Here is a 26,861-nt window from a genome sequence, read left to right as displayed (position 1 = left end):
AGACCACCAGAGCCAGCCTAAGGCAGGTATGGGTGAAAAGGTTCAGGAAAAGGCAGAGTTCTGCCCCAGCCTATTCCCATGTCCGGCACAGATGTCCCCCAACCCTTGCTCTTTTAGAAATTCCAGAGACGTTAATACATCCATTTGGTGAATGCTGTTAGGGTCCTAAACAAAGTTTAACTGGCTGGGATAGTGATGTTGCATTATGGTAAAGCCAACTCCCCAGAGCACTGGTTACCACTTTTAGTTGTCATCATCGAACAGACAGGCATTACAACAAGCACCTGCTCAGAGCTGCTCCCGTGTGAAGCAGGAACTTGCGTGTGTTGTTTTTGTTTGTTTGGTATTTTATGTTTTTGTTTGTTTTTAATTTACCATACAAAATAACTTATACGAGTTTTTCAGAACACATCTAGATCATAACAGCAAAGGGCAAACCTCAATAAATCGCTCTGACATTTTGATTCACGTCTGCAATACTCTATTCCCAGGAGGCTTTAGACAGATTCATATCTCGGTTTCCCCACCTCAGACACTCAGATAAGAGGGGTCCTGGGGCTCCTGCTTCGCTTTATACAACACTGATGTGAAAGTATGCTTCACAGACAGGCTTTTAATCCATGTTCTTCCATTGCTGATATTGAGCTTCAATTACGTGCAGACAGAGATGTTTCATGCAGAGTAAAGAATAAAGCAAACCTTGGATTCCCATTCAGGCTCAATAAGAGTGAGAGACAAACTTTTTTTGCCTCTTCCTGTCTGTCTGGGAAAAAAATAATAATAATATTTAAAAAATAGCAAAGCTACATAAAACAAAACAGTTGGGGACTGAACACGACTGGATAAATAAACTTTGGAAAAGAGAAAGAGAGAAAGAAAAAATCCCTTTCTGTGTAAGTAAGGTAAAGCAGGTTATTCTGCTCATATATGTATATATTTATACCTGATTAAACCAGTCCTGATGCAATATGCTGAAAACCTCCCTGTTTTCCTCAGCCCATGGCGTCTCGAGTAGTGACTTGCAACAGGAACCTCATCTGTTGCAAACACTTTGAGCCTTCCTTATTTCTCAGAGAGGAAGTATGTGGCCTGTTTGGCAAATGCTGCTCTACATGACAGCGTGAACTTCACAACACACTCATTCGCCCGGCTGCTCCTCGCCTTGATCAGCTAAACCTTGCTGGCAGCGTGAGAGCAGTATTATGACTACGGCTTTTTTGAGAAATACTGCAACCTGGAATATCATGCCCAGCATTTAAAGGTAATCATTACTCTGATACATTTTAGATTATCTGCATACAGGACCAAATCTTCCAATGTTTATTTATGTAGAAGAGAGCTTTATTTCCTTAATAATGACAGCATTCAGACCATGGATTTCAAGTATCATCTAAGGTAGAAAAAGAAAAGCCTGCCTTGATCCTTTTTACAAGGACTGGTACTAAGCATAGAAGGCAAAAGAAGTATTTCTATTGAAAGCTGGCATTAAGAGAGATGCATAGGACCTCCTGCTGAAGCAAACTGCAGCTCTCTGTAACACAAAACGTGAGAAACGTCTCAGACAGATTAATGGGCTTTTTATTCGAAGTGTTAAAAGTTTGCATAATGTGGTATTTGTGTTGTTTCACAGTACTCAGATTTTGCATGTTTCTGTGACTTACCTTGATTGCAATATTACCTTGCTCTTTCTAAGTGCAAAGATATGAGTGCCTCAAAGCTGAAAGGATGCTCATTTTGATTAATGACAAATTAAGGGAAATTCACCAAAAATACAATTTACTAAATCAAAACTGACTTTTTCCCCAAAATGAGAAATGACAGGCTGTTGGTGTTTACATGTTAAAGCTAAATGGGATTCAGATATTACCTGTGAACATTACTGAGAACTAAATTCTAAGACCTTGAAGGTATAGATGTCAATGTCAGGTAGCAAAAATAAAATCAGGTATAACACCTCAGGAATGATAAATTTCCTCATTTTACTGGTCTGCAGTATTCTTTGTAGGATGGCTTTACTCAGGTGCTTATTTTGTCTTTTTATTTCTTGTTATTTATGTTTCTTCAATATTTACTACTTTTCAGTCATTTGAAATGAAACTTTGACAAAGTTCATACAAAGCAATGGAATTTCCTCTATGCCGTGATATGTAAGCGCTCCAGAACCACATTTTCTCAAAGAATAGATTCTGAGAGAGGAAATTATTGTTACGTGCACTGCTTGCAGGAACGGAAGGTGTAAATTGTACCACAGGTTTTGAGACACATGGTTTAGGTCAATGAGATTCCAGTCTCGAAAGGTGATGGGATCATATTTGCCGATAGCTCTACCCCTGACAAATAGGACACAAAGCAGGATTGGGGCTGTAGATTTTTCCTCACCCTCCTTTTTTTGGTAGCAAAAATAAAGCAGTAAAGACAACTTAGTCGCAGTAGTTGTGGGTTTGCAAACAGTTATGGCAGCAGCAACGTGATTCCATTAAACATCGTATGTGCAAATGGAAAGGGCCAAAGCTGGAGAGATTGCGAATGTGGTCTTAATGGTTAAAATCAAGTTTCCACACAAGCCTGAGGAGGTGGCCTGTGAGTGGGCAAAGCTACCCTTACACCTACAGGTAGAACTGGGCTTGGTGTGCAGCCCAGCTGCTGCACTCCTCTGTGCAACGCCTGGGGTTTCTAAGACAAGAAATCTATCACCTCTCCTTAGTTCTTCCCGAACAGCCATCAGTGGACAGTTTTCTTAGGGTCTGGCATAATTATCTGCTTGTACAACAGAGGATGCAACCTCTACTTGTCTGCCAAACCCTGTGAACCCAGCAGGTTTAAGTGAGACACAGTCCCTGGAACAGACTCTCCATATCAAAAGAATATCATCTATAAAACTGTCATTGTTCTTCTATTTACTGAAATGATTAAAAATGGGCTCAACCGCAAGATGCTCTACAGTTTCCTGTAAGTCTATTTTTGCAGAGTATCTCAAAATTTGAGAAAACCACCATACGGTTTATCGTATAATGATATAATGAATTTGGATTGTGTTGTCAATACTCACCACAAGCACAAGATACTTAAATGATCGAGATCTATCATGTACTTAACAGTCACATGCAGTGTTGCCTTAGAAATATGTAGGACACTAATACACTGTAATACACATACACTGTTACCCTAAAAACAGTGATATGAAATTGTCAGCACGCAAGTAGAAACAACCTTCCCATCTGCCCCACTTCAAACAAAACTTCCCATTTCTTCTATTTCGATTCCACTTCCTAATGTCTCAGAGTTGAGCCATACCTCAGGGCATTCATTCCACCACCTTTGACTGGACAATAAGCACTTTTACTCTGCCCAAATGTATAATGACAAGTGTCCTTGGTAGGAAAACCAAGTCGGACATGTCATTTTCCTTTTAATCACTTTGGATTAGCAAATCAACAGCAGCAGTCACAGCTTTCTATTTGCTTTTTTTTAAATATTATTATTGAATACTTCTGCCTTGAGTCTAGAGAACATCTTAAAGTTTCTGCCACCTTCAAGATTTTATGCTGCCACCAATGGTAATTAGTGACAGTGAAACTTGGCATGGAAAATGTTGTGAGGCACAGCAAACTGTCTGTCACGCTAGTGACATCAGAGTCCAAAATGCCATTGCTCTTCACTATTACTGTAAGCACCTTATATCATTTTTGTTTTCCGTAAGTCAGATTCTTCCATCTCTAACATAACAGCACTGAGCTGCATGCTCCTTCATCTTGTTGGCTTCAGAGGTCCTTTGGGGGAGCAAGGTCATATAAAGCAACAATTCCTACAACAGAAGTGAGCAGTTTAGTTTTGGGCGTACTCTTCAAAAATACGAAGTAGTAGGGACATGTTTTTGTCCCAGACTTCTAGTCCTTCTGGACTAGACAGCAAGCAGTTTAATTCCCAGCAGCATATCAGCAAACCTTCAAAAGCATATCAGGTATTTTTAAAGCAACATTTAGAGTTTAGACACCTAAATACCGCCTAGGAAATGAAGGTGCCTTGCTCAAATGTGCCGTGCTTTTAGAAAGTCGGTAAGTACAAGGTAAATTTTTCAGAATTCTTTCCATCATGTACAAATGCTCCATCTCACTTTCCAACGTGACTCAGGCACCCTTGAAAATGGTATCCACTGGATCTTAAGAGCATGAAAAAAGCTCTTGAAAGCACTCTCTCACAAGCCTGATCACTAGTAGGATGCCTTGCTCTTCTGGCCCTCAAATACCAGGAGATCCAGAATAAATGGGCACACAGAGGTAGGACTGCATTACTTTTATTTGTGTGTGGTTTTGTGACACAAAATTCAAGTACTATTCTCATCTAGATAACAGTTGCATGTGTTAAAATTCTAATCAGGCATAAGATATCCATGCTGCCATGCTTGGCACCTATCTGGAATTGCACAAGCCTTTGGTAACCGCGGCTTAGCATCAGCTTAGCTAGAGCTCAACTGCCCTTTTAAGTACTGCAAAAATATGGTTACTACAGCACAGATCTCAGTGAAGGTTATCTGTCCAGGTATTTATCCCACTTCTCTGGCTGAGCTTTTCATCCCTGCTGAGCTCTCTACTGTTATGCCCAGGAAATTTTGCTGGCTAATTTGAAGATGCATCATGAATGTCTATAAAACCATTCTATGATTATATCTGTAGCTACTGTACTGGCTACACTATTTCTGTCTGTACTTGTTATTTTTAATGGTATATAACTGAAGGAAATGTTGAAGAAATTAAAATTAGGTCTTGTGGAAAAAATATTCAGAGTTAGTTTGGGAAATTATAAGCCTGCAGGTAGACAAAGGTTGCCAAAATGAACTCTGGGTTTAGCTTTCAAAAGTCAGGTGTATTTAAATGGAGAATAAATAATTTAGTGTTTTCTACCAAGGGAGACCTTTTATTATTTATCCGAATACTTGATTTAAATTTTAGGTTACTCTTGTAATATTATTATTCAGCTTTTAGATTTCCTATATCAAGCAATGGAAGAGGTTTTTATTCTTGTGAAAACACATTTCAGTCATGGTACAGCTTTATCCTACAGATGTGTCACAAGCTAGTACCTGAATGCATGCAGTGAAAAGGAGAATGTGCCATTTGGTCAGTGAAATACAGACTTTTAGCAAAGAAACTTTGGGAACAGAACTAAAAAGCTTGAAAACCGTATGAGGCAGAGTCAAACTGTGCGCTACCATCTGTTTTAGTGCTGATCTACTTGCATTTGATAAGAGGCAAATTATTTTTCTTTAGAACAGTATTTTATTCCATAGGGCATCTCCCTAAAATCACTCTAAGATATGAAATATGTATTGTGCTAAGAAATACACTCAATTCTGCTAATCTTATTCCAAAAGACAATTAATGATAAAGTACCATTGTTTTCAGCAGTACTCCTTCTCAAGTTAGACACCGCTCTAACACTGCCAGGCTCTCGCCTGTCATAAGCAAAGAAAGACATCCCAAAGGCAGCAATCATCTTTGAAACATCTATGCTAAAAGAGACGTAAAGATACAGATTGCACCTGAGTTTAGTAGAAACGCACAGGATGCTGCCAGATCTCCTGTTATCATTTTCATGGGACAAATAAAAGAATCTTTAAAAAATCATTAGTTATTAGCTAGTGGTGTTGACTTATTTTGTTTTAAATTACAATTTTGAATAGATACAGCTTATTTGCCTCTTCAAATATTCAATACCATATGACAGCTTCCAATCCAAAGGCTATTTCTGTCTGTTCTTGGACAGGGAGAATTAGGACAGGCAGAGGAGAATGAACTCTCCCTGGCACTATTTAGTTTCGTGACTGTCTGATGCTGCATTTCTTGTACATCCACCCAGACTTTGAAAGACACAATTCTGAAGAATTTGCACCACTTGCTTGATGCAGGGGTGTTTTGTGATCAAACACTTTGAGGCAATGTGTTACTTTTAAGAAGGAAAAAAAAAAAAAAGGAAAAAAGGAGGGTGGGGGGGGGAAACATTGCCCACATTTGCTGAGATCACAACTGCATCAGAAGAAAACCACTGAGCAACATTGTTACTGCTCGGCAATAAAGCAACACAGTAGCCAGGGCTGAAAAACAGATACGTCAATCTAATTAATTTCTTTGTACCTTAAGAGCTCCAAATGTTGTAAAGAACATTTTGTATCTAAAGTGACTGTACAGGCATGGCTTTGCTGTGACTTCCTATTGTGCTGAGGTACTGGTAATGGAAACTTTTACTACACTGCGTTCTTCTGAGCAACTTCCCTAGCTGTGGTTTTCTGCTATTCCCCTGATAAAAGCACCAAAGTGGTGAGAGTTTAGCAAATATGTAAAACTCTCGCATGAACTTGACACAAGAGTTCTCAAAAAAAAAAAAAACATATAACATCGGAGAGACCAAAACTGGGTCATTTCTTATGTGTTGGCACAGCAGGTGTTATTCTGAAGTTTAATTTCAATGTCTCCTTTGATTTAGTTCTGAAGAGCTTTGACAGAAGTAGAGAGCACAATGGGAAATACTATGAAAACGACGAGAGCCTCCGCGGAAACAAATGTGGCGAGCCAAACAGGTAAGCACTCATTTAATTTCTTTCAAGAGAAAAAAAGATGTTCAAAATATATGGTACAAGCATCTGTATGTCTTCCTTCATCAGCCTGACACAGAAAAAAACAAGTGCATGATTTTGCTTTGGGAGAAGGAGGGCATCCTGTAGACAGTGTTTGTTTTTACGTATATTCCAGCGCATTTTCCAAACACTTTAAGTAAAAAAATAAAATACGTTAAAACTATTATTTGCTGGTGCACCTTGAAAGATGTTCCTTCTGATTCAGAAAAAAAGTGACATGCTTTGGAAACAAGAAGCACTGTATTTTTGACAAACTTCCATGTGATATTTTATACATTTTTTCTTGAATTTTGGTTTTGTTTTTTTGTTTTTGTTTTTTTTTTTTTTAAGGTTGAAAGCCTTAATAATGTCGTACTTGCACTGAACCTGAAATCTTAGACAGTTGTATTAAAATTAGCGTGCAGCCAACTTTCCATGTCACTATGTTTATAAATAAAGGTTAAGGGAAATTATGCATTTCACAGGCCAAGCTTGCAAAGGGGCATCTAAAACATGTGCCCCATGCATCCACACATGAAAAAAAATAATAAAAATCATGTTGTACAGCCTCCTGTGGGCTGGCAGAGATCATGTGTGTGAGTGGGAAAGCAAGAGAGTTTCATTGATCTTTTACTCCCAAACAGCAAGTGAGTAGGTGGAGAGTAAGCACAGCCTAAGATATCATACCTCAATTTGCCAGAGAGGTGGTACAAGAGCTGCAATAAATCACTCCCCAGAGGCGTGGAAGAGAACACAGTTTTGTCTTCTTTTTTTTTTTCTTTTTTTTTTTTTTTTTTTTTTAAGTGACAGGAGGAAGGTGTTAATCAAAATCTGGGGGTTCTCCATTAGGGATGCTCCAGTTGTGCTGCCTGGTTTTGTAAGGATAGAGAATCAGGCTGGTTTCATCACTGCTTGAAGGAAATCCATCCCTGCTTCTAGCATGGCCAAGAACTAGCTGACACAGGCAGCTGTATAGCCCTAGGTGCTAATAAAGCATAGACGAAACACTGACAATGACATAAAACATGAACCGCCCATTTATTAATTGTGTAGAGAACCTATGCTGATGCTCCCAACAACTGCCATCAGAAGTACCACAAGCATCAAAACAGAGATAGACATCCACTCAGAGCAGGACCTTGTGGATGATGAATAGGGGTATGAGGGCTTATTGGCATGGCCGAGACCTGAAGTTTGTATTGGTCCTGTACATGGCGAAAGTCATGATTTAGCAGGACTAAAGCCAACTGCTTCCCTTCCAATTATATAAATAAAACCTGTCTCTAAAAGGTAACTCAGTAAACGTTGATAGTGCAGTGATCTCAGTGGGAAACTACCCATACAGGAATTAAGAGCTCGATCTACTTGTGCTCTCCTACACGTCTAGCACTTGTAGAGAGTTGCTTTGTCAGATCTCACCCGACCTTCAGCTGCCTGCCGCCTGGGGAGGGAGCACGTCTCCAGTACCAGTGACACCTGCCCAGGCCACACAATGTCTCAGACACTCTCACCCAGCTGAAATTGCACTGGATACCTATGCTTAATCAACCAAAGCCAGCTTTAAATGCCTGCATAGGTCTTGTGATCTCTTAGTCTGGATCAGGCCAGTATCTTTCATAATGGTTTAAATGTTGTAATTGAAGTCAGGCATAGAAGCATTGGTACTGTCATCCAAATCCAATGGAAACAGATTTTTGAAACAAAACACAGTACTAAAAGCATCTATTGTGGTTAATCCAATGAGTTTGTATCTATTTGTCTCCCTGAGCAGACCCAACTCCAAATCATATCACCAAACACTGAAGGTTTCCCTTAGGTCAAAACCAGACACCTTTGCTTTAAGAGAGGTGGAGGATCCAATCCACAGACTTAGAACAGCAGCCCAAGCAGTTATTGGGAAAAGCAGGCTCGTTTCAATAGGATGGAATTAAATGAAGGACTGAAACAGAGGGGAAAAGAAAAGAAAGAATACAACAGAAAGGAAGAGAAAAGCAGATAACTGGAATTGACCTGCAGTGCTAATGTACTTGTCAGACCCCTGTAAGTCCCTCGTGCTACCTGAGAGCTGCACTGAAGGCATAACCTTGTGCTTTTCTCACCTGCAACACACCAGTCTTGGTCATGGAAAGAAGGAAAAATGCATAACATGCATTTCCCCAGGAGGTATTTGGACTCCAAATACGACTGCAATGCATCTGAAAGCACACTGTGTGGGCATCCCTGACATAACTGAGGTACAGACACCAGGGTAGTTGCAGCAGCAAGGCGTCATCAGGGGTTGTGAGCTCACCCCCTCATTTTTCCTCCCTTGGGACCCTGAATCAGGGGTTAATCCTTTTCTCAGCTGCATACGGCTGCACCTGCATAACTCTCAGTTCCCGAGCTGGCTGGTTTTGAACTAATTTGGGTACACGCCAATGCTACCCTGCAGCCACACCTTGTGGTTGCTGCAGCACAGGCAACCACCCAGACACACATGAGTGCCCTCTTTTACCCTCTCTGGGATTCGCCATGCCATAAATCACAGCGTTCACACTGTGGGACTATGCAGGGACCTGGGTTTGGATGCACTGCCTGTGCTCTCCCTCCTCTCTAAAAGTGATTTGTAGCCCATTCACAGCTGGCCTCTGAATGAGTAATTTGGGGCACGCAGTATTCAGTCTCACACCTTTGTAAGACATCTAGTAATGCAGGTATCTAAAACTACTGTGTATTTCATACTCATCTTTTACTGCTCAAAAAAGAAAGAAAAAAAAAGAAAAAAGAAAAAAAGAAAACTGATTCAGTGGAAATGATGGTACTTCGATCTTTCCATTCTAACTTTTATGTTGTTCCATTTTACCTGTAACATACACACTCAAACTGTGGAGAAGAGGTTGTGTTAGAAAAAAACTCAGTCAATTCTTTTTTCCTTTGCAAGTTAAAAGTGTGGGGAGCTCATCAGACCAAATCTATCAGTGAAATTTAGATGTGGAGAAAGAGGGTAATTTGTCTAGTCTCTGCTTTGAGGCTTTTGTCTTTGAAAGAAGCTCGTATGGGTTTTGTGAAACATTGTCGAGTGCAGTGGGGTATTTCACATGACCAAAAAACCCAGTGAGGTTTGATTTAAATACCAATTAAAATGAGGGCTTGTTTGTGGAGTGGAACACGAAAGGTTTTGGTTAGTACGTTTACTCTAATATAAGTACACACATTTTGAGAGGCAGAGTTTGTATGGATGCTGCAGCCAACACTATGATTAATTCCTTCCTTTTCAGAACTACAAATTAACATGCAAAATTGAAACAAAAACAGATATAAAGATGAAAGTGTAAGCAAAATCGTGCAGATCTTCCTAGGGTAGAGAAAAAGTCACGTACCCCCCAGTGCATAACGAAATGCAAACCACCACATACGTAAGGAAGGAGGGCAGAAAAAGCACTTGTTTTCCACACTTTCAATATGGAAACAAAACATTTATAAATAAATAGCATAAGTTTTGCTTGTTTGTTTAAAAAAAAAAATCTAAAGGCATTTTCATTAAGTTAAAAAACTGACATTGAATTGAACTACTCTCTAACAATCTGCAATGAGAAATTAGATGATGGTACTTTATCCTCACTCTGCAGGTCTTACAATGTACTTTCTGGCATTTATGTCTTATAGTCCTGGGAAAACAAATCACTGTCTTGAAAAACATTCAGCACCAATACTTAGGTACCATAAGCCACTGTATTACCATGCAGTTTCATAGACAGAGAAGACGTTTAAGTGTGCATAACAGTAAAGCAATTAAAGACACATTTAGCAAAGGATTTCTTCAAGATAGCTGAACTAGTTACAAACTGAGTTACAGTAGATTAAGCACATCAGTTAGCTGATTAATACAAAGGTACTGGACTAGTTCTCTTCAACTCAGTGATGATAATCAACTAAGAAAAACATGGTAATACTAATACTAAACACACCGACAAACTAATCCATGTCTACTCTAGACTCTATGCATCCGTCTATCTATAAGGATGCTTACTAACTGTATAATGAGACCACTTCCATGGACAACAGCCATCAAGACTAAACATGCTTACAGTCATTTGGAATATAAGTGTTAAATCATCTACTACATTGTATAACACTGGTCCCTACTTCATAACAATGAAAAACTACTCAAAATTAACTGAGAATATATTACTTTTTACTACTTTTAAACCACAGATGTAGAATATTTTCCTTATCACATATTCTCACTATCACTACTGTAAGGATAGCTGGAAGTGTTAAAATTCTCATTTTGAAAATGTTTATTCTCTGAAGCCTTGAGTGTTTCCTTCAGCCTTTAATTATTATCATTATGAGTTACTTGTAAGGTCCTAGGACATGGATGCTGAAAGCACAGAGCCAGTCTCAGACTTAGTTCTAGATGTTCTTCCTAGATTTCACTAATTTTCTTCCTAGATTTCATTAAAAAAAAAAAAAAACCTTCCTTAAAAAAGACAAGTTAATGAAGTAGCTATATTAAATAGCTATATTAAATGAGTAAATGAACAAGATATAAATGTGTATCTATATCCCTGAGAAATTTCTTTATCTGCTCCCTTTGATTCATTCCTATTTTTGCACATGTTGAACTGCTCAGAGTGGGCAAAGACAGAGAGCTGTCCACCTCTGCAAACACACTGTTAGATGGCATTACTAAGGCATGGGAGGCTGATCCTGCTCGTGGCAGAAGGAAAGCTTTGTCTCCCCACGTGCTGGTAGAGGGATGTATTTATTGCTCACCTCCAGCAATAAATGTAGGCAGTACATTACACGAACCTTCTTGCCAGGAGGGCTAAGAGCTCAAAGCACACAGCATCACACATTTCTGAATCTCCCACCTGTCAGCATTTCCTGGGTACCACAGGCTCCTGCTGGATGAGGAGCTCTTGAATATTTGATAGTCCCAGTTGTGCCCATTGCCCAAAGTGTACTCCCCATCCCTCAGGATCCCAAGGGACTCGGCTCATGTCCTATAGAGTGTTTTGTGGCCCAGAGTCATCCCATATGATGTAAAAGGCCTTCTTATCTCTTTACTGACCTCAGTTCTGCAAATTGCAGTTACGCAATGATTAATTATAAATATACATTTTCTCTCTCATTAATGGAAATGAGCATCAAGTGGCACCTCTGGAACAGTTTCCATAAAAGGAGGAAGAATAAAGATCTGTCTGTTCATTAAACTGATGGCAAATGGGCAATAATAGCCATGCTCTCATTGACCTTAATTTGAAATAATTTCATACCTTCAAAAACTACCAGCAGTGAACTGAAAAATTCAACATACATCTTCCTTTCCTTAAAGGAATGCATGGATCAAAATTGTAGCTGGAGGCATTTAGAAACAGGGACATTAATCAAACTAGGTTTCTTCCTGATACTATAAATACTTCCTCATTTTGATAGTTTCAGACTGAATATGTCCTTTAAATATGGTAATTACTAGAAAAAGTGGTCTAAAATTATGTAGTTATAATTAGCCAAATGCCCTTTTTAAATTTCTAATATCTTCATATTCTTCTCCAAAGTTATAGGCTCATCTTTAGCTCTCTATGTTTACTAAGTGACATTTCAGAGTGAGAATTTTTTCCCATATTACTTTCTATAAAATATAACAGACATAGTGAAAAATCTATTTCTGTTTCAGAACTCTATCATCTTTGTAAGTGACATTTTCTTCCTTCTTCAACAGGTCAGGAGAGTGATTTCCTTGCTGTCCTCTATGACTATCCCTCAGCAGACATAAGCCAACCTATATTTCATGTAGGAGAAAAACTGCGTGTGCTATCAGAGTAAGTTGATCCATTTTTTCAAATTAGGCTTTATTACAATTGATGCAAAGCTATGTTTTATGTAGCTGACCCAAAGCGGATAAAGTTCAGCAAAAGAGAGTTCAAAATCTGCAACAAAGGATGCTTAGCCATAGTGTAAATTTTCCTAGAGTCTAAAGATTTGGGATTTTAGATTTTCTTAGATACTTGGATTCTTCTGAAATGTCTTCTCAAGCTGGATTACTTAAAACAGGAATCAAAGCAGAATTCTGTTTTCAAAGATGATTTTGAGCAAATAACCTCACATTAGTGGGAAACAGAGTAAGAAAAAATAGTTTGAATCAGGTAGAAAAGGAAAATGGTTCTGAATTTCTTCACATCAAGTCTCTCTCTCTCTCTTACTGTTTTTAATCTAATAGTTCCTTCACGATTAGGACCTTGAATTTCACTCTACATTTGAGACACCTCTAATAAAAATAAAATCATATATATATATATATACATTAATTCATCCTTCATTTTCTTAATGGGAATAAATAAATAAATAAATGGTTTCCCAGCTGGTTCTACTAAAAAATAAATAAATAAATAAATAAAAATCCCAAAACGAAGTAGGCTTAAGAACACTAGCTTAGACTGACCTTATGTACACTGTAAATACTGCCACACACAAGAATAAGCACACCTTGAAAAACAGAAGGCAGTGGCCCTGATATTCTTTTATGCATAAACTTTTTTTATGCATAAACTCTTTTATGCATAACTTGTATAAGCACACAGTGACCTCCTAGGAGTCACTCAGCCCCACAGCCACTGTTTTTACAGCTTAAAAAGAAATGATAGATTTCAATTTTGCAGCTGGCAAAGCAGATGGATTCAATGGGAAATCAAAGGCATTCATAGCAGAGAAATCCTCCGAGGATTTTTAAATTCACGGCAAACGTCTCTGGGGAAGGTCAGAACATCAAAAGGCTGGAGGACAGAAGTACTCAAGAGAAGTGTCACAGATGCTTCATGAATTCTTAGTCTTCTCCAGACCACTGTGACCTCCTATAGCCTTTGTCAGCAACAAGATACAGAGCTATATGGACTCAGAGTGGCTGAAGTTATGTTCTGCTGACATGCTGCTTTTCCTAAACCTGGAGATCACAAGGCTCATGCAATACCACCAGAAGATTTTATTTTGCTGATGAGAGCTTCCCTAAATCTGGGGTGTTCTGTTCTGGTAATTTCTAGCCAATTAAACCTTGCTTATGCTTGTGTAACATTTAAGACAGTACAATTGCCTTACCTTGGAAATCCCAGCTTAAGGCCTCACTCCTAATTTTCATCAGCTGTGGCCCCTCATAACACCACAGAACTACATCTAATCATGTCGATATGAATGATACATGCTGCATATCATACGCATACATGTGGTGTATAGTATGACCTGCTGGACATACAGCTTCTAAAATAACTAGGTTTTTGCAGCTGCAGTTTTTATCGTGTTTGTCTGTGGTGCAGCCATCAAGAACTTCTCCTGGTAGCAAACAAAGGCCAAAGTAAGCCTTGATGGGAGTTTTCCTCTTCCTGATTTTGACCAGCTTGTGCACGGAAGAAAAGATGCTTCAATGCTCAATGCAAAGCACAGTGTCCTAGTGAAGAGCCAGTGTTAACGGGAACTATTTGCATACATAAAAGCTTGCTGTACATAAGCTGTGGTGTAATTTTTCACCCAAGTCATTCAAAGAAGCAAAATACAGTGGAAGAGAAGAGCACCATGTCAATACCAGACGTACAACTGGATTTAGTTTGCACTAGTTGGACCAGCTGTCCTCCAGTGATATGCCCCAATCTACATAATTTCTGTGGCTTCTGCCCCAGGAGCCACTCTGGGACTTTTAATAATCACAAGGACTTTACAGCATTAGTAGTACTACAATTTGTAAGAAGGTGGATGCTGAGTCTCTCAGATTTTTTGTTCTTCCAGTTCTTGGTTCTGGCTGGGAGAGTTGTGGGAAAAAAAAAAAAAAAGACCTAAACTTCTCATGGGTTATTTCAAGTCAGCTAGAAAGCTGCAAACAAAACTTGCATGGCCTGAAATTTCCAGCTGAGTCTTCTCCTTTTTCCTCAGCACATACATTCTTGACCACAGAGCCAGCCACTATAAGCCAGGAAGTTTAATTTAAGTGTTTTCAACTCAGCTACCTTGACCTAATCTAACTGAGCAATGGGTCTGCTGTGTGGGAATTATTTGGGAGCATTTACATGAACTGCCACAAAATGAGTATTTAAACACCGCTATTTGGATTCAAACCCTTAAAGAAAAAGGTGGAGAAAAAGCCATCAATTATTGTAACTGATCATTGCTATAACACCCTTTCATTAGTCACTGGAGCTCTGCAACATCCCTGTGAAAATTGTTACCCTGCCCTCCCAAGGGACTCAAAAGCGAAAGCCAGTACTCAACTCAGCAAGAACCTAAGATAGATCAATGAAAAAAACATACCTGGTCACCTACTTTCAGATATAAGGTCTTTTTTATTGGAGTTTGGTCAGCAACTGAATGAAAAGGGAAAGAAATTCATGAAGTAGTTAGATTAAAAACCTGTTTGCAGGCAGAGTTCGTTTGCTGATACTACAGGAAGAACTACAGGGTCGTCTAGACACAGCATACTCAGCCATAATCTGAATGTCTTGGATACGAAAGAAGTCTAGCTGTGGGAAGACAGAGCGCAGCATGGTTTAACCACTATTTACCCTTTTTCTTTTAACTACAGAAAAAATATTTTATTACTTATGCAATTGAAATAGAACAAAAGCATCTTATTTCTGTGTCCAAATTTAATCCTAATGTAGGATTAGAAGTGGAACTACTCTAAATGAAAGAAACTCAGGTCCATTTCTGAATATGTAGATTCAAGAACACAGACAGAAGGCTACAACCTAGCCTGTATGTCTTAAGTCATTTCTAAAATGAGGACAAGCTCTGAAAGTACATCTGAAAATATCTGTTCTCTTGCTTTCACACAGTGAAGGAGGTTGGTGGAGAGTCCATTCCCTTACAACAGGTCGAGAAAACTATATTCCAGGAAAATATGTAGCAAAGGTTTATCACGGGTAAGTAAATGCATTTCTTGTAGCCTTTCAACACTACTTTTGTACATGTACTGCACTGATTAGTGCTATTCAGTGTCATAATAAAAACAATGTCAAGAGTGACTAGGCTGAAATATTATTTGATAGCCTAATATAATTTCCCACATCTCAGTTCCCATGAAAACTGACATCAAACTGATATCTAAGTTTAGAATATATGAAAATGAAAATCCTAGTTTTGAATAACTGGAAAGATCAAAAAGACCTATAATGTCATATAAGATATTCAAAATACTTCTGTTGTGTGGACTGGTCTTTAATTTTAAGGCCATGGATAAAGAAATTCTGTTTACAAAGAACCTTTAATATTGACAAAGGGTATAATTCTAATCCACAGATGCCTATTAAAAAAAAAAAAAAAAAAAGACCAATAACCTTTCAAGAACATAAACTCTCACACAGGAAGAGCTAGGACTGGTTCAAAGGTTTCATGTTGCCCTAGACACCAGTCTGGAAAAAAAAAGCATTAAAGCATACACTTAAAGCTTTTCTGGAAAAGGGTTTTAATAGCTGTTTAATTTTAAGCATATGAACTGTGAACTTCACTGGAATTTATATGTGTTTAATTTTTAATATATTCTATATCCTCTTGGAATAGCGATGCTCTCCAAATTTTGGGGCACAGATATGGTTATGGAAAAATACTGTCTGAAGTTTCCCCAAGACCAGATCAAACAAAACAAAAGAACAATTTTATTTTAAAGTACTAATAACTCCTACACCAGCATGGCAAGCTCAGCTACATCATTACTCACTAGCTGTGGCAAAATACAGCGGTGCACCAAGTTATGAAGTAAAATCAGTAGGACTAATGCCACTTCCCTTTATCCAGAAAGCCAATTAATTTAGAAGATTGGACTGAACCCTAGCATAAGCTGAATAATTGTATTTTATTTGTGGTATATAAATATATAAAATACAATTAATACAATACAATAGAAGTTGCTTAAATGAAAAAGGGGGATTGAACTAAAGTATCTCTAATGCTACAGATATACCATCAACATACCACATGGATATGTCCCTACCAATCTAGATAAAGACATCTTGAAAAGTTTCCTTTCCCCTAGTAAGTCCAAACCTTATTTGTTCTTGTCATAGTCTCACAAAAGTTGTTCAAACTCAGCACATGAAAAAGGAGAGCAATATTTTCTCCATAAACTGAGGAAATATGCCTGGACATAGTTGAGAGAAAACTACAGAAAGCACAGGGTTATTTTTGCAGTCACTTTCCTGGCTAATGCTGCACTTTCACGGCCACACGCTGCTCTCTGCTTCACTTGTGCCCAAATTTCATAATTTGTGTTTTCCTGCTTCACAGATGGTTATTTGAAGGGCTGGGAAGAGAAAAAGCAGAGGAACTTCTACAGCTTCCCAACACCAAGGTTGGCTCCTTCATGATCAGAGAGAGTGAAACAAGGAAAGGTGAGAAATATGTTTCCCCTTGATCTCAGGCATTAATAGTTTTATAACCTTTAATTCTCTCCCTCTCCTGCTCCACATGGATCTCCTCAAATCCTGAAAAATGCATGTTATGAGAAGGCAAAGGCACCCAGTGCAGCATGACAATCTTTCACCAGTCACCTATGGCACAAATGGTGCCGTAAGCCGGGTTGATGGCCATGGAAAGTTCCACAGGCACCAGCACAAACAAGACACAGTTGTTTAAACATTGTTATTTACTTTGGTTGCATGCAAAGTTTATTAAGCAGTGGGACTTTTCAAATGGAGGAAAAGTCGCAGTTTTGCCTAGGTCTGCAAAAAATTGGCTGAAGAAGCCATAAAATACACACAAATCAGAGACTATGTAAACAGGTAGCTCTTTCACGTACATTTCAAAAATTATCTCTAATGTTATCAGGGCTGATTTCAATCCATTCTCCGCCCAGCCTGTATTTGTTCTTATGAGTGCCCCAGCCCAGGAGCAGGACTTTGCATTTTGCCTTGTTATATCTCACAATGTTCAGTTAGGATGGCCTCTCTGTTTTTTCAGATTTTTGTAGGACCTTTTGAATCATTGTACCACATCTGAAAGATACATTGGTTATGGTCACCACTTTCCATGCAGAATTAGGACCCTACTTTGTCGTAATTAGTTCTCTTGTTTCTCCAGGATTATATTCCCTGTCAGTGCGGCACAGGGAAGTGAAACATTACAGGATCTTCCGCCTCCCAAACAACTGGTATTACATCTCTCCACGGCAAACCTTTCAGTGCCTTGAAGACCTCGTGAATCACTACTCAGGTAAAAACTACTGCAACTGCAGAATAAATATGTTTTCCACTAGCAACTTTAAAACTATATATTAAAGGTCCAGAACATGAAGTTTTTCTTATGCCAAAGACTTGCAGCTACTACCATAGAAAAAGTTTAAATCTAGACCCAGCTGTCATTTATACCAATATCAGTCTGGTGGATGCCACCTGTTTTAATGACTATTTTCCAGATTTATGGCAATCTAACCTGTGTCAGAGATGCATTGGCAAACAACACAATTAAGTGGCTGCAGTTATCATACATTAATATGAGAAAGTTCTAAGATGAAAGAGGAAGAACTGCAATAAATTAGTTGTGTAAGAGTTATAAGAGAACAATAGGTTCTGTTTTAATTAGTAATGTGTACTCTGTAATTTAAAAAGTTTAAAGCCACAATATTTGCATGTTTCATGGGTAAATGAAAAAGCACATTGGCCAAAGAGTATGCTGATAAACTGGAAAAAAAAAAAAAAAAAGGCACTATACTCACTTGCAAAACGTGCAAAAGGAAATTTCAAGTCCAGTGATATAAAGTGAGGAGTAAAAATTGAAACAGGATAATATTTTTCTATACATTTTAGTTACCTGGCACCTTTCTCCATTTAGAAAGAAGTACACAATCAAACCCTATGATTCTTGAAGAAAAACAGTCAACAATTTACATTTTTACTTGAGTTATATCTATAAGAGCAGACACAGTGAAATTTAGCTCTCCTCCTTCCCTCACCACCAGCTGATGCAGAATCTCACCCTGAAACCTGAAATAAGGCTAAGACATCTAAAATATCAGCAGTTGCCATAACATTCTCTACTTGGGCAGAAGAACATATGTAATTTTCCTAGTGGGGCAAGGAGGAGAGAATATAGAGATGAAATACAGATGAAAGCAATCTGAATGCAACGTGAACATGCAAACTTTGATTCATTTCATAGCTATGTTCCACAGCAAAGTAGGTACACATACAATCCAATCTGAGTGGTTGCATCTTGCATCTATTTTGTACTCTGTTTGCATGACTGTGATGATGGGAAGCAAAAGCAGAACTCACTAATTATTCAAGAAACTTGTATTTAAGTCCCTGCTCTGTCAAAAACTTCCTTCTAGATTTTTGGCCAGTCACTTAATCTTTCTGTGTCTCAGTTCCTCATTCATACTGTGGGAAGTATATCCCTTGTTAAATTAAAAGGCAAAGGTATGAGGAAGAGAAGAAGTTAAGCCTGTGTTATAGTGTCCTTGCTGAGAATACAACTTTTATTGACTACTACTACTACTACTGTGTCCAAAACTTGAGCATGCACCAGCGAAGTAAAACAACGAAGAGAGCAACGAGCAACGATTAACTTTATGTGTATCCATTTCCCTGTTCAGAAGTTGCTGATGGCCTCTGCTGTGTCCTTACAACACCCTGTCTTACCCAGTGCACTAACAACAACAGCGTAATGAATCCAGTTCCTCCTGTGGTCATGCGGAATAAAAACTTCAACTGGAGAAGCATTCACAGGTACCACAAGGAACACTGCCATAAATAACGAATTCTTTTTCCAGCCTTCTATGTACTAGCACTTACAACACAGGAGAAACAGCCATTTGCTTCTCCTAAGGCCAGTTTCAAATATTCCAAGTTGCTGATAGCATATGAACCCATGAGAACTGCATGTCCAACTCTCTGATAATCTTAGTGCTCTACCTTTTGAAAGTACAGTTAACATTAAATAATTTCTCCTATCCAGACATTAGTATGGCTGTATATGCAATCCCACTGGGATTCTTGAGTACTCTCCACTACAGGGGCAGGATTAAGAGACAGGACATAACCTCTTGTCAGATCCACCACTAAAGGCATACAAACCCCTGTAATCAGAAATTTTTCCGCCTTGTTCACCTGGTGGCCATACACAAAGCAGCACAATTGTAATGAACGCTTTGTCACATCTTTCCTGTTGCCTCTCATTTCACACACATCCCAAATGAAGGTTCATGAGATTTTTTATGTCTTGACTGCAACTAGAGAAAATAGGTCAGGTTTCAGAAGCTGGTGAAATAACCACTTCCAGAAACAAAAGCACCTCTTACTTCTGAAGTGTAAACTTCCATCCATTACCCTTCATTCACAAAGCATTTTCATTTGCGTACAAATGCAAGAAAATTTTGTGCAGTATTGAGGCCTTTTTTCCTACAAATTAAGAATTATATACATGTTATTTTCCTTTCAGAAGCTCAAAAATAGTCAGATGCTACTGTTGTACTGTTTTAGAAAATCACTCAGACAGAAATGTCGGGTTACTTATGAGCCGGGAAATTTCTTATACAAAATTAACACTGTTTGGTTTAAAAATTGTTAGTATTAGACTCCATTTAAGTAGCTGAAACAGTAATTAAACTTCATTCTTTTAAAGGCTGGAGATGACTGAAGATACTGAAAGCACACTGGCAGCAATAGATGATTCTTGTCTCAGCTATGGCCTGCGGGAAAGCATTGCTTCCTACCTCTCCTTGACAGGGGATGACAACTCTTCTTTTGTGAGTGCCAGAAAGAAGAAAGCCCAGTCTCTGATATACACGGGGAGCAAGCATAAGAGCGCCATTCACTTGCCACCTACATACTACGAAGACTGAACCTAGGACAACCAGCGGGGTAAATGAAAACTGAGGGATTAAAAACAAACAACAACCAGAGCACCCTGTGGTCTTGCAGTCCTTCAACAGCTGAGAGATACAAGTGCACCAGCTGATGATCAAATGCTGATTATGCTTCTGCATTTCGTCTTCTGAACGTTAACCAGAGACTTTCTTAAGGGCACCATCTTAGCCATGGCAAAGACTCCTTAGCCATGCTAGGAGTGTGCCCAGCGCGCCTGAAATAAGAACTTGCTCATAAGCAAGATAAACTGAGACAAACTCTAAGTCAAGAGTCAAGTGAGGCAGAGGACTTTTCAGTAAGGGTGATGCCCACCACTGTACAACGGTGACTGCATAGGAAAGGACTATCTACAGCTCAAGACCTTAATTTACGTCTTAGTCTGGTATTTTCCACAAGGCTAAACCATGTTTACAGAACCTACATACACTGAGAGAAAGAGCCTTTTTCTTCTCCATTTGTAATCATTCATTACTAGTGATATTGGGTTGGAAAGTCTCCAAGAAAATAACAAATAACTGGTATCCAAGGGACGCTTCATTACATTGACTCGATACATCATTTTTACGTATATGTGTATACGTCTGTCATTTTTACTTTCTAGGAGAAAAATGTAAAGTTACTGAATCTCCAAGTGGCTTTTAATTCAACTGGTGGGAATGGCCTGCAGTGTCACCAAAAGGTCACAAACTGAAAAACAGACTTAACTCACTGAGAAGAGCAGTTCCTGCTTAGCCCTGAGATGGGAGTACAGGCATATCCAAAAGCAGAATTTATCTGGTCATAGTCTAGCAGATATTCGTCAAAGAATAAAGTGTGTTTTTTTTTTTTGTTTAAGTGAAAAGTAAAAGTTCTTAATATCATACCTACCTGCAAAGGTAGGCTTGCAAAAGTGTGACCTTTGAAAAGAGAACAAGACTTTAACCCGATCTCCTGAAGGCACCCCATATTTATGTATAATATTTATATTAATATCAGATTTTTAAATAATTAAACTAAGTGAGCAAATCAGAAACACTGGATGTTAAAAAGAGTTTTCTGAATTTCTTGTCTGAAGAGAGATATGTGAAATAGTAATGACATTTCATCGAATTGCTTAAAGACTTCTTTAGGCAACTGGGTTGTTTAAAATCTTACAGATTAGAACTTTTTTTATATATATGTACCCTTTGTTAAGTTAAAAAGAAGCACAACGCATGGCCCTTTGAACTTTATTTGTGATTGCTTTCTAAATCAAGTAATCACTCACACCTGGGGGTATAAGATGGTACAATTTACCTGAGTGGAGATCTTTTCAATCCATTGCTCTGCTATACCTTTTTGCACAAATCTGAGTTTAGAGACATAGCCAACTGGGTATGTGTGTATATATTTTTATATATATATTTCTTCTGTAAATATCTTTCATCACAAATGTGTGCTCTACAGATCTTATAATAGATCATTTGCACTAGCAAGAGAGCAAGAGAAGTTCAGAGATCAAAATAGTTCACAGCCTATTTAAACATTTTTCAGAATTTAAAGGATGAATGTAATTTGGCTGATAAACCTTGAACAAAAGGTTTGAACACAAAGCAAAATGAACTCAGGAACTCTAGATGTTTGTATAATCTCATTACTATTACTGATCATTAATCTGTTATTGTGGCAAGTGTATTTTAACCAGTGAAATGTATTTGGGGAGCATTACAGATTTCCAAGTCACAACTTGTATTTATTCATTAAAATAATATCTAGTAGTTGCTTTGTCTTGCTTTTAGAAAATCAAAAACCTGGGAAAAAACTATTACAAGCTCCCAGTCTTGCAATGATACAGCAAGAAGATACCTTTGATAGAAAACAACAGAAGAATCCAAGAGTCCATGTAACCAGGCAGCACTTTGAAAACACTTCAGTCTCCACTCTGTAGGAAGGGGATAAGACATGTTCTGATGACAAGTACGCAGACTCACAGAATGGTTAAGGTTGGAAAGGACCTGAGGAGGTCATCTGGTCCAAGCCCCTGCTCAAACAGGGCCACCTGGTTGCCCAGCTCCACGTCCAGGTGGCTTCTGAATATCTCCAAGGAGAGTGACTCCACAACCTCTCTGGGCAACCTCTTCCAGTGCTCTGTCACCCTCACAGTAAAAAGAGAGCTTCCTGATGTTCAGACAGAACTTCTTGTGTTCTAGTTTGTGCCCGCTGCCTCTTGTCCTGTTACTGAGCACCACTGAAAAGAGTTTGGCTCTGTCTTCTTTGCACCATCCATTCAAGTGTTTATAGACATTGATAAGATCTCCCCTGAACCTTCTTTTCTCTAAGCTGAACAGCTTAGAGAATCCAACCTTTCTTCAGAGAAGATGCTCTAGTCCCTTAACCATAAGACAGAGATGCTCTAGTCCCTTAATCATTTTTGTGACCCTTCAGTGAACTCTCTCCAGTAGCTCCATGTCCTTCTGGTACTGGGAAGCCCAGAACTAGACAGAGCACACCATCTAGATTAACTAGACTTTTCTGGCTAGAGATAAAGTAGATTAATTCTGTATTCATTGGTGTAATAGTGTCTACATACAGCCTAGATGTACATCTAGATACATGTCTAGCTGTATATTCACAATTTCTCCACATTTATGTGACATTGTACCAGTGTGAGTCTTAGGATGAAAATGTTTATTTTCTGATTATTTTACAAGTGCCTGTCCAGCAATACAGTAAAGCATACATGTTTATATTAATCACATGCTCTAGGGCACACGTGAGCTCATGTCATAACTGAAAAAGGATTTGTGTGGTAGAGGGGACATGCCCTTTGATTGCATGATGACCATTTATACAATCACTTTGTACAGGAGAGACTGGGGTTGGGGGGGAAGCTGGCAGAGAGCAAACTGCAGATGACTGGTACAGTACACTTGGGTTACTTTCCTTTTCAGACTATGGTTTGAGATATCCTTGAGTAAGGTAATAGAAAGAATGGACCTTAGCCGGATGAATTTTCCTAGCAGGTAAGCCATCTGCATACTAAGATGTAATTAAGTACGAACAGAAGACACCCATAAATTTTCTCCTTTACTCAATCTAGGAAGGACTAATGTCATCTAGTCTAATCCTGACATACTTTTAGCTTGTTTCTGAAAGCTGCCAGACATGACATTGCAATTGCAGGCAGATTCCTGGGCTGCTTCTAAGACCCCAGCCAAAGATTAACACAGCTATAAAGAACATGATTAAATATGGCACATGGCATGAGAAACTGCTGGATGTAACATATAACAAGATGAGAAGGTGACAGAAGTTATGTATGAACTGTGCTGTATAGTATGTTTAGATTTCACCGTTGATTATGGAGTTCTGCGAACTCTGGCTATTTCTCACATGTAACTGAAAATGCATATTGGGGAACTTTCAGGAAGCACAATCTTGCAAGGCCAACAGCACCTAGATGATTCCATATATGTCTGATATTTCCTTAAAAAAAATTAAATAAATCAGAAATACTAAACTTGGGTATGGATGTAGCAAAACTGGGACTAATGGAGAAAAAGTAGTCAGAAGTGGTTGGTTCCTCTGAGAGGGAATGAGGCTGATAAAATGAAAGAAAGGAGATGGGAAAATGAAGATGAATCATAGAATCATAGAATATCCTGAGTTGGAAGGGACCCACAAGGATTATCAAGTCCAGTTCCTGACTGTGCACAGGACCACCCAAAAAGCAGAACAGATGTCTGAGAGCATTGTCCAAATACTTCATGTACTCCTGCAGGCTCGGTGCTGTGGCCTGGGGAGCCTGTCCCAGTGCCCGACCAACCTCTCAGTGCAGAACCTTTCCCTGACCCCCAGCCTGACCCTCCCCGTCCCAGCTCCATGCCGTTCCCTCGGGTCCTGTCGTTGTCCCCAGAGAGCAGAGCTCAGCGCCTGCCCCTCCGCTCCCCTCGTGAAGGAGCTGCAGGCCGCCATGAGGCCTCCCCTCAGCCTGCTCTGCTCTGGGCTGAACAAACCAAGGGACTTCAGTCATTCATCTTACATCTTACCCTCTAGATCCTTCACCATCTTTGTAGACCTCTTTTGGAGGCTATCTAACAGTTTTATGTCCTTCTTTTACTGTGGTGCCCAAAGCTGCACACAGTACTTAAGGTAAGGCCACACCAACACAGAGGAGAGTGGGACAATCACTTCCCTTGACCTACTAGCAATGCTGTGCTTGATGCACCTCAGGATACAGTTGGACCTTCTGGCTGCCAGGGCACACTGTTGACTCATATTCAACTTGCCATTGACTAGAACCCCCCACATCCCTTTCTGCAGGACTGCTTTCCAGCCTTGTGTCCCCCAGTCTGTACGTGTAAGCCAGGGTTGCCCTTTCCCAGGTGCAGAATCTGGCACTTGCTTTTGCTAAACCAAAAGTTGGTCCTCTAACTCAGGTCACCTGGGGTCCCAGAGCCCATCATCATTGTTGAAGACAGAGACGAAGAAGGCATTAAACCTCTCTGCTTTGTCTATGTCCCTGTTTGTGAGGTGATCATCTTCATCAAGAGACAGACCAGTGTTTTCTCTAGTCCTCCTTTTGCTGTTAATATATTTAAAAACAAACACACACCTTTTTATTGTCCCCAACAGTACTGGCTAGCTTCAACTCTAATTGAGCTTTGGCTGCACAAATTTACTCCCTACAAAGGAGAACAGTATCTCTGTAGTCCTCCCATGTTGCATGACCTTGCTTCCAGTGGCCATAGACTTCTTTTTCTGACTAAGCTCTAGAAGAAGATCCTTGCTCTGCCAGGCCAACCTTCTGTCCCCACCTGCTTTACTTCCAATATTTTGGAATTGCCAATTCCTGTGCTTTTAGGAGGTGGTACCTAAAAAGTGACCAGCACTGATGGACCTCAATGCCTTCAAAAGCAGTTTCCCAGGGGACCTAACTAACTTGTTCCCTGAGGAACAGATGAAAAATATTAAGTCTTAGGATCAAGGATATTTAGGGTCTGTGTAAGACAGCCCCAGTAGGACAATAAACCTGCTCTCTCCACCATACATGTCTGACCTCCCTTCATTGTCAGGAGGGACATGGCATCTTCATTTCCTTGGGTGAGGGAAGCTTGGAAGCTTTCCTCCCTATACCCATTGGGGAACAACTGGAGGTACATGTAATATATGTACCCTCCACAGCTGCCTGCAAGAAATGGAGGCAGTCCAGGAGATCCTTTGATCTACTCTTTGCCATTAGAAAGCCTTTTTCCTCATATTGAACGAAAATCTTCCAGCAGGCCCACAATCTTTAGGGCAGGGGAGAAGAGAATGAACTGTTAATTGAAGCCTAGTATTAGGTGGAGCCGAGGAGAATCAGGCGATTTCATCCTATTTTCAGACACGACACATGCTTCCAAATACAAAAGTCCCATAGTAAGTCAACAGCCCTCCCAACAACTTTTTTTTTCTAACATAAAAATTGCACTCATATGTAAATCAATTAATCAAAAGATGAAGTCAAAGCATGTTAATATTCTTATATTCTTAATTTGATTTAAAACAAGACCATAATCATTAGACTATTAAAAAAAATCATACTAATGAAAGATGAGATAATTTATTAAAAAAGAGTCTTCCAGACAGTTTTGCATTGATTTTGTACAATCTATTTTCAGATGAGTTCAAAACAAAAACCATTACAGGACAGGTATAGGAAACTCAAAGGCCTTTTGCTGTTTCAGGTGCATCTCTTCCTGTTGGCAAAGCTTCCTAAGTCACACCTCTCTGCATACTAAGATACAGTATCGGGGTTTTATTGGGCAAGACAAGGAACCAGAAAGGAGCACAAAATTACCTTCCACAGAAAAACGGTATTGATTCATGGGATTTTCCCTCAGGAAATCTATATCTGTTATATATTCTCAGTTTCATAATTTGTTGTCTGTGTGCATCTCCTTCTCTACAGTAAAATTAGAATTTTTTGTCATCTTGAAAAAAAAAAACAACAAAAAAAAACAAGACATCCATTTACAGGAGGCCTAGTTGAGAAATCTGAGTAAATTAAAAGTTGCTTTATGCATCATTACACTAAAAAAAGTACATATCTGAGCTGCTGAGGTCATTTTTACTTTTTATTTTATCAGTGTATTTCACAACTAAATCCGTCGTGACACTGTGTGGATTAATTCTTAAGAATGCTTTAAAATCAGTGGGTAATCCTGCTTTTGCTGAGACAATGGTCTTCACAGTTTCAGAAAGAAAATTGTTTTTGCAGACACTTAATCTATGGAAAGGAATGATATATCTGCCTGCTTGCCACTGTTTTTCACTGTTTTCAATGTTCAATATCCTGCTGTAGTGAAAGGAGGAGTTCAAAACTTATTTTATAAAAAAATGTAATGTGGAACTCCAGCAATAGTGTTAAGCAAAGAGGTCCTTGCACTTCCCTTTCATCAGTTGCTCAACTTGTAAATTCCACTACA

General features: G+C 39.0%; 2 protein-coding genes across 4 annotated transcripts in view; one reads left to right on the top strand and one right to left on the bottom strand.

Annotated features, from left to right (window-relative positions):
- The window catches only part of TG (thyroglobulin), a 155,389-nt gene that overhangs the window by 35,042 nt on the left and 93,486 nt on the right, over window positions 1-26,861 (bottom strand). The window lies entirely within an intron of this gene.
- Window positions 1,017-22,587, top strand: SLA (Src like adaptor). 3 transcript variants are annotated; one of them, XM_050708569.1, is made up of 9 exons: window positions 3,669-4,055; window positions 4,132-4,277; window positions 6,481-6,574; window positions 12,318-12,417; window positions 15,412-15,498; window positions 16,859-16,962; window positions 17,651-17,782; window positions 19,164-19,296; window positions 20,192-22,167. In XM_050708569.1, the coding sequence occupies exons 3-9, from the start codon at window positions 6,514-6,516 to the stop codon at window positions 20,409-20,411; spliced, it is 837 nt and encodes a 278-aa protein (XP_050564526.1). In that variant the 5' UTR covers window positions 3,669-4,055; window positions 4,132-4,277; window positions 6,481-6,513; the 3' UTR covers window positions 20,412-22,167. The 3 variants fall into 3 exon arrangements, with proteins under 3 accessions (XP_035417597.1, XP_050564526.1, XP_050564527.1); XM_035561704.1 differs by lacking the exons at window positions 3,669-4,055; window positions 4,132-4,277 and adding an exon at window positions 1,017-1,261 and having other exon boundaries at window positions 20,192-22,587; XM_050708570.1 differs by lacking the exons at window positions 3,669-4,055; window positions 4,132-4,277; window positions 12,318-12,417 and having other exon boundaries at window positions 6,487-6,574.

The sequence above is a fragment of the Cygnus atratus genome, chromosome 2 (assembly GCF_013377495.2).
Source record: "Cygnus atratus isolate AKBS03 ecotype Queensland, Australia chromosome 2, CAtr_DNAZoo_HiC_assembly, whole genome shotgun sequence".
Lineage (NCBI taxonomy): Eukaryota > Metazoa > Chordata > Aves > Anseriformes > Anatidae > Cygnus > Cygnus atratus.
Note: the sequence above shows the minus strand (reverse complement) of the source record. Positions and strands in the feature narration are given on the sequence as shown.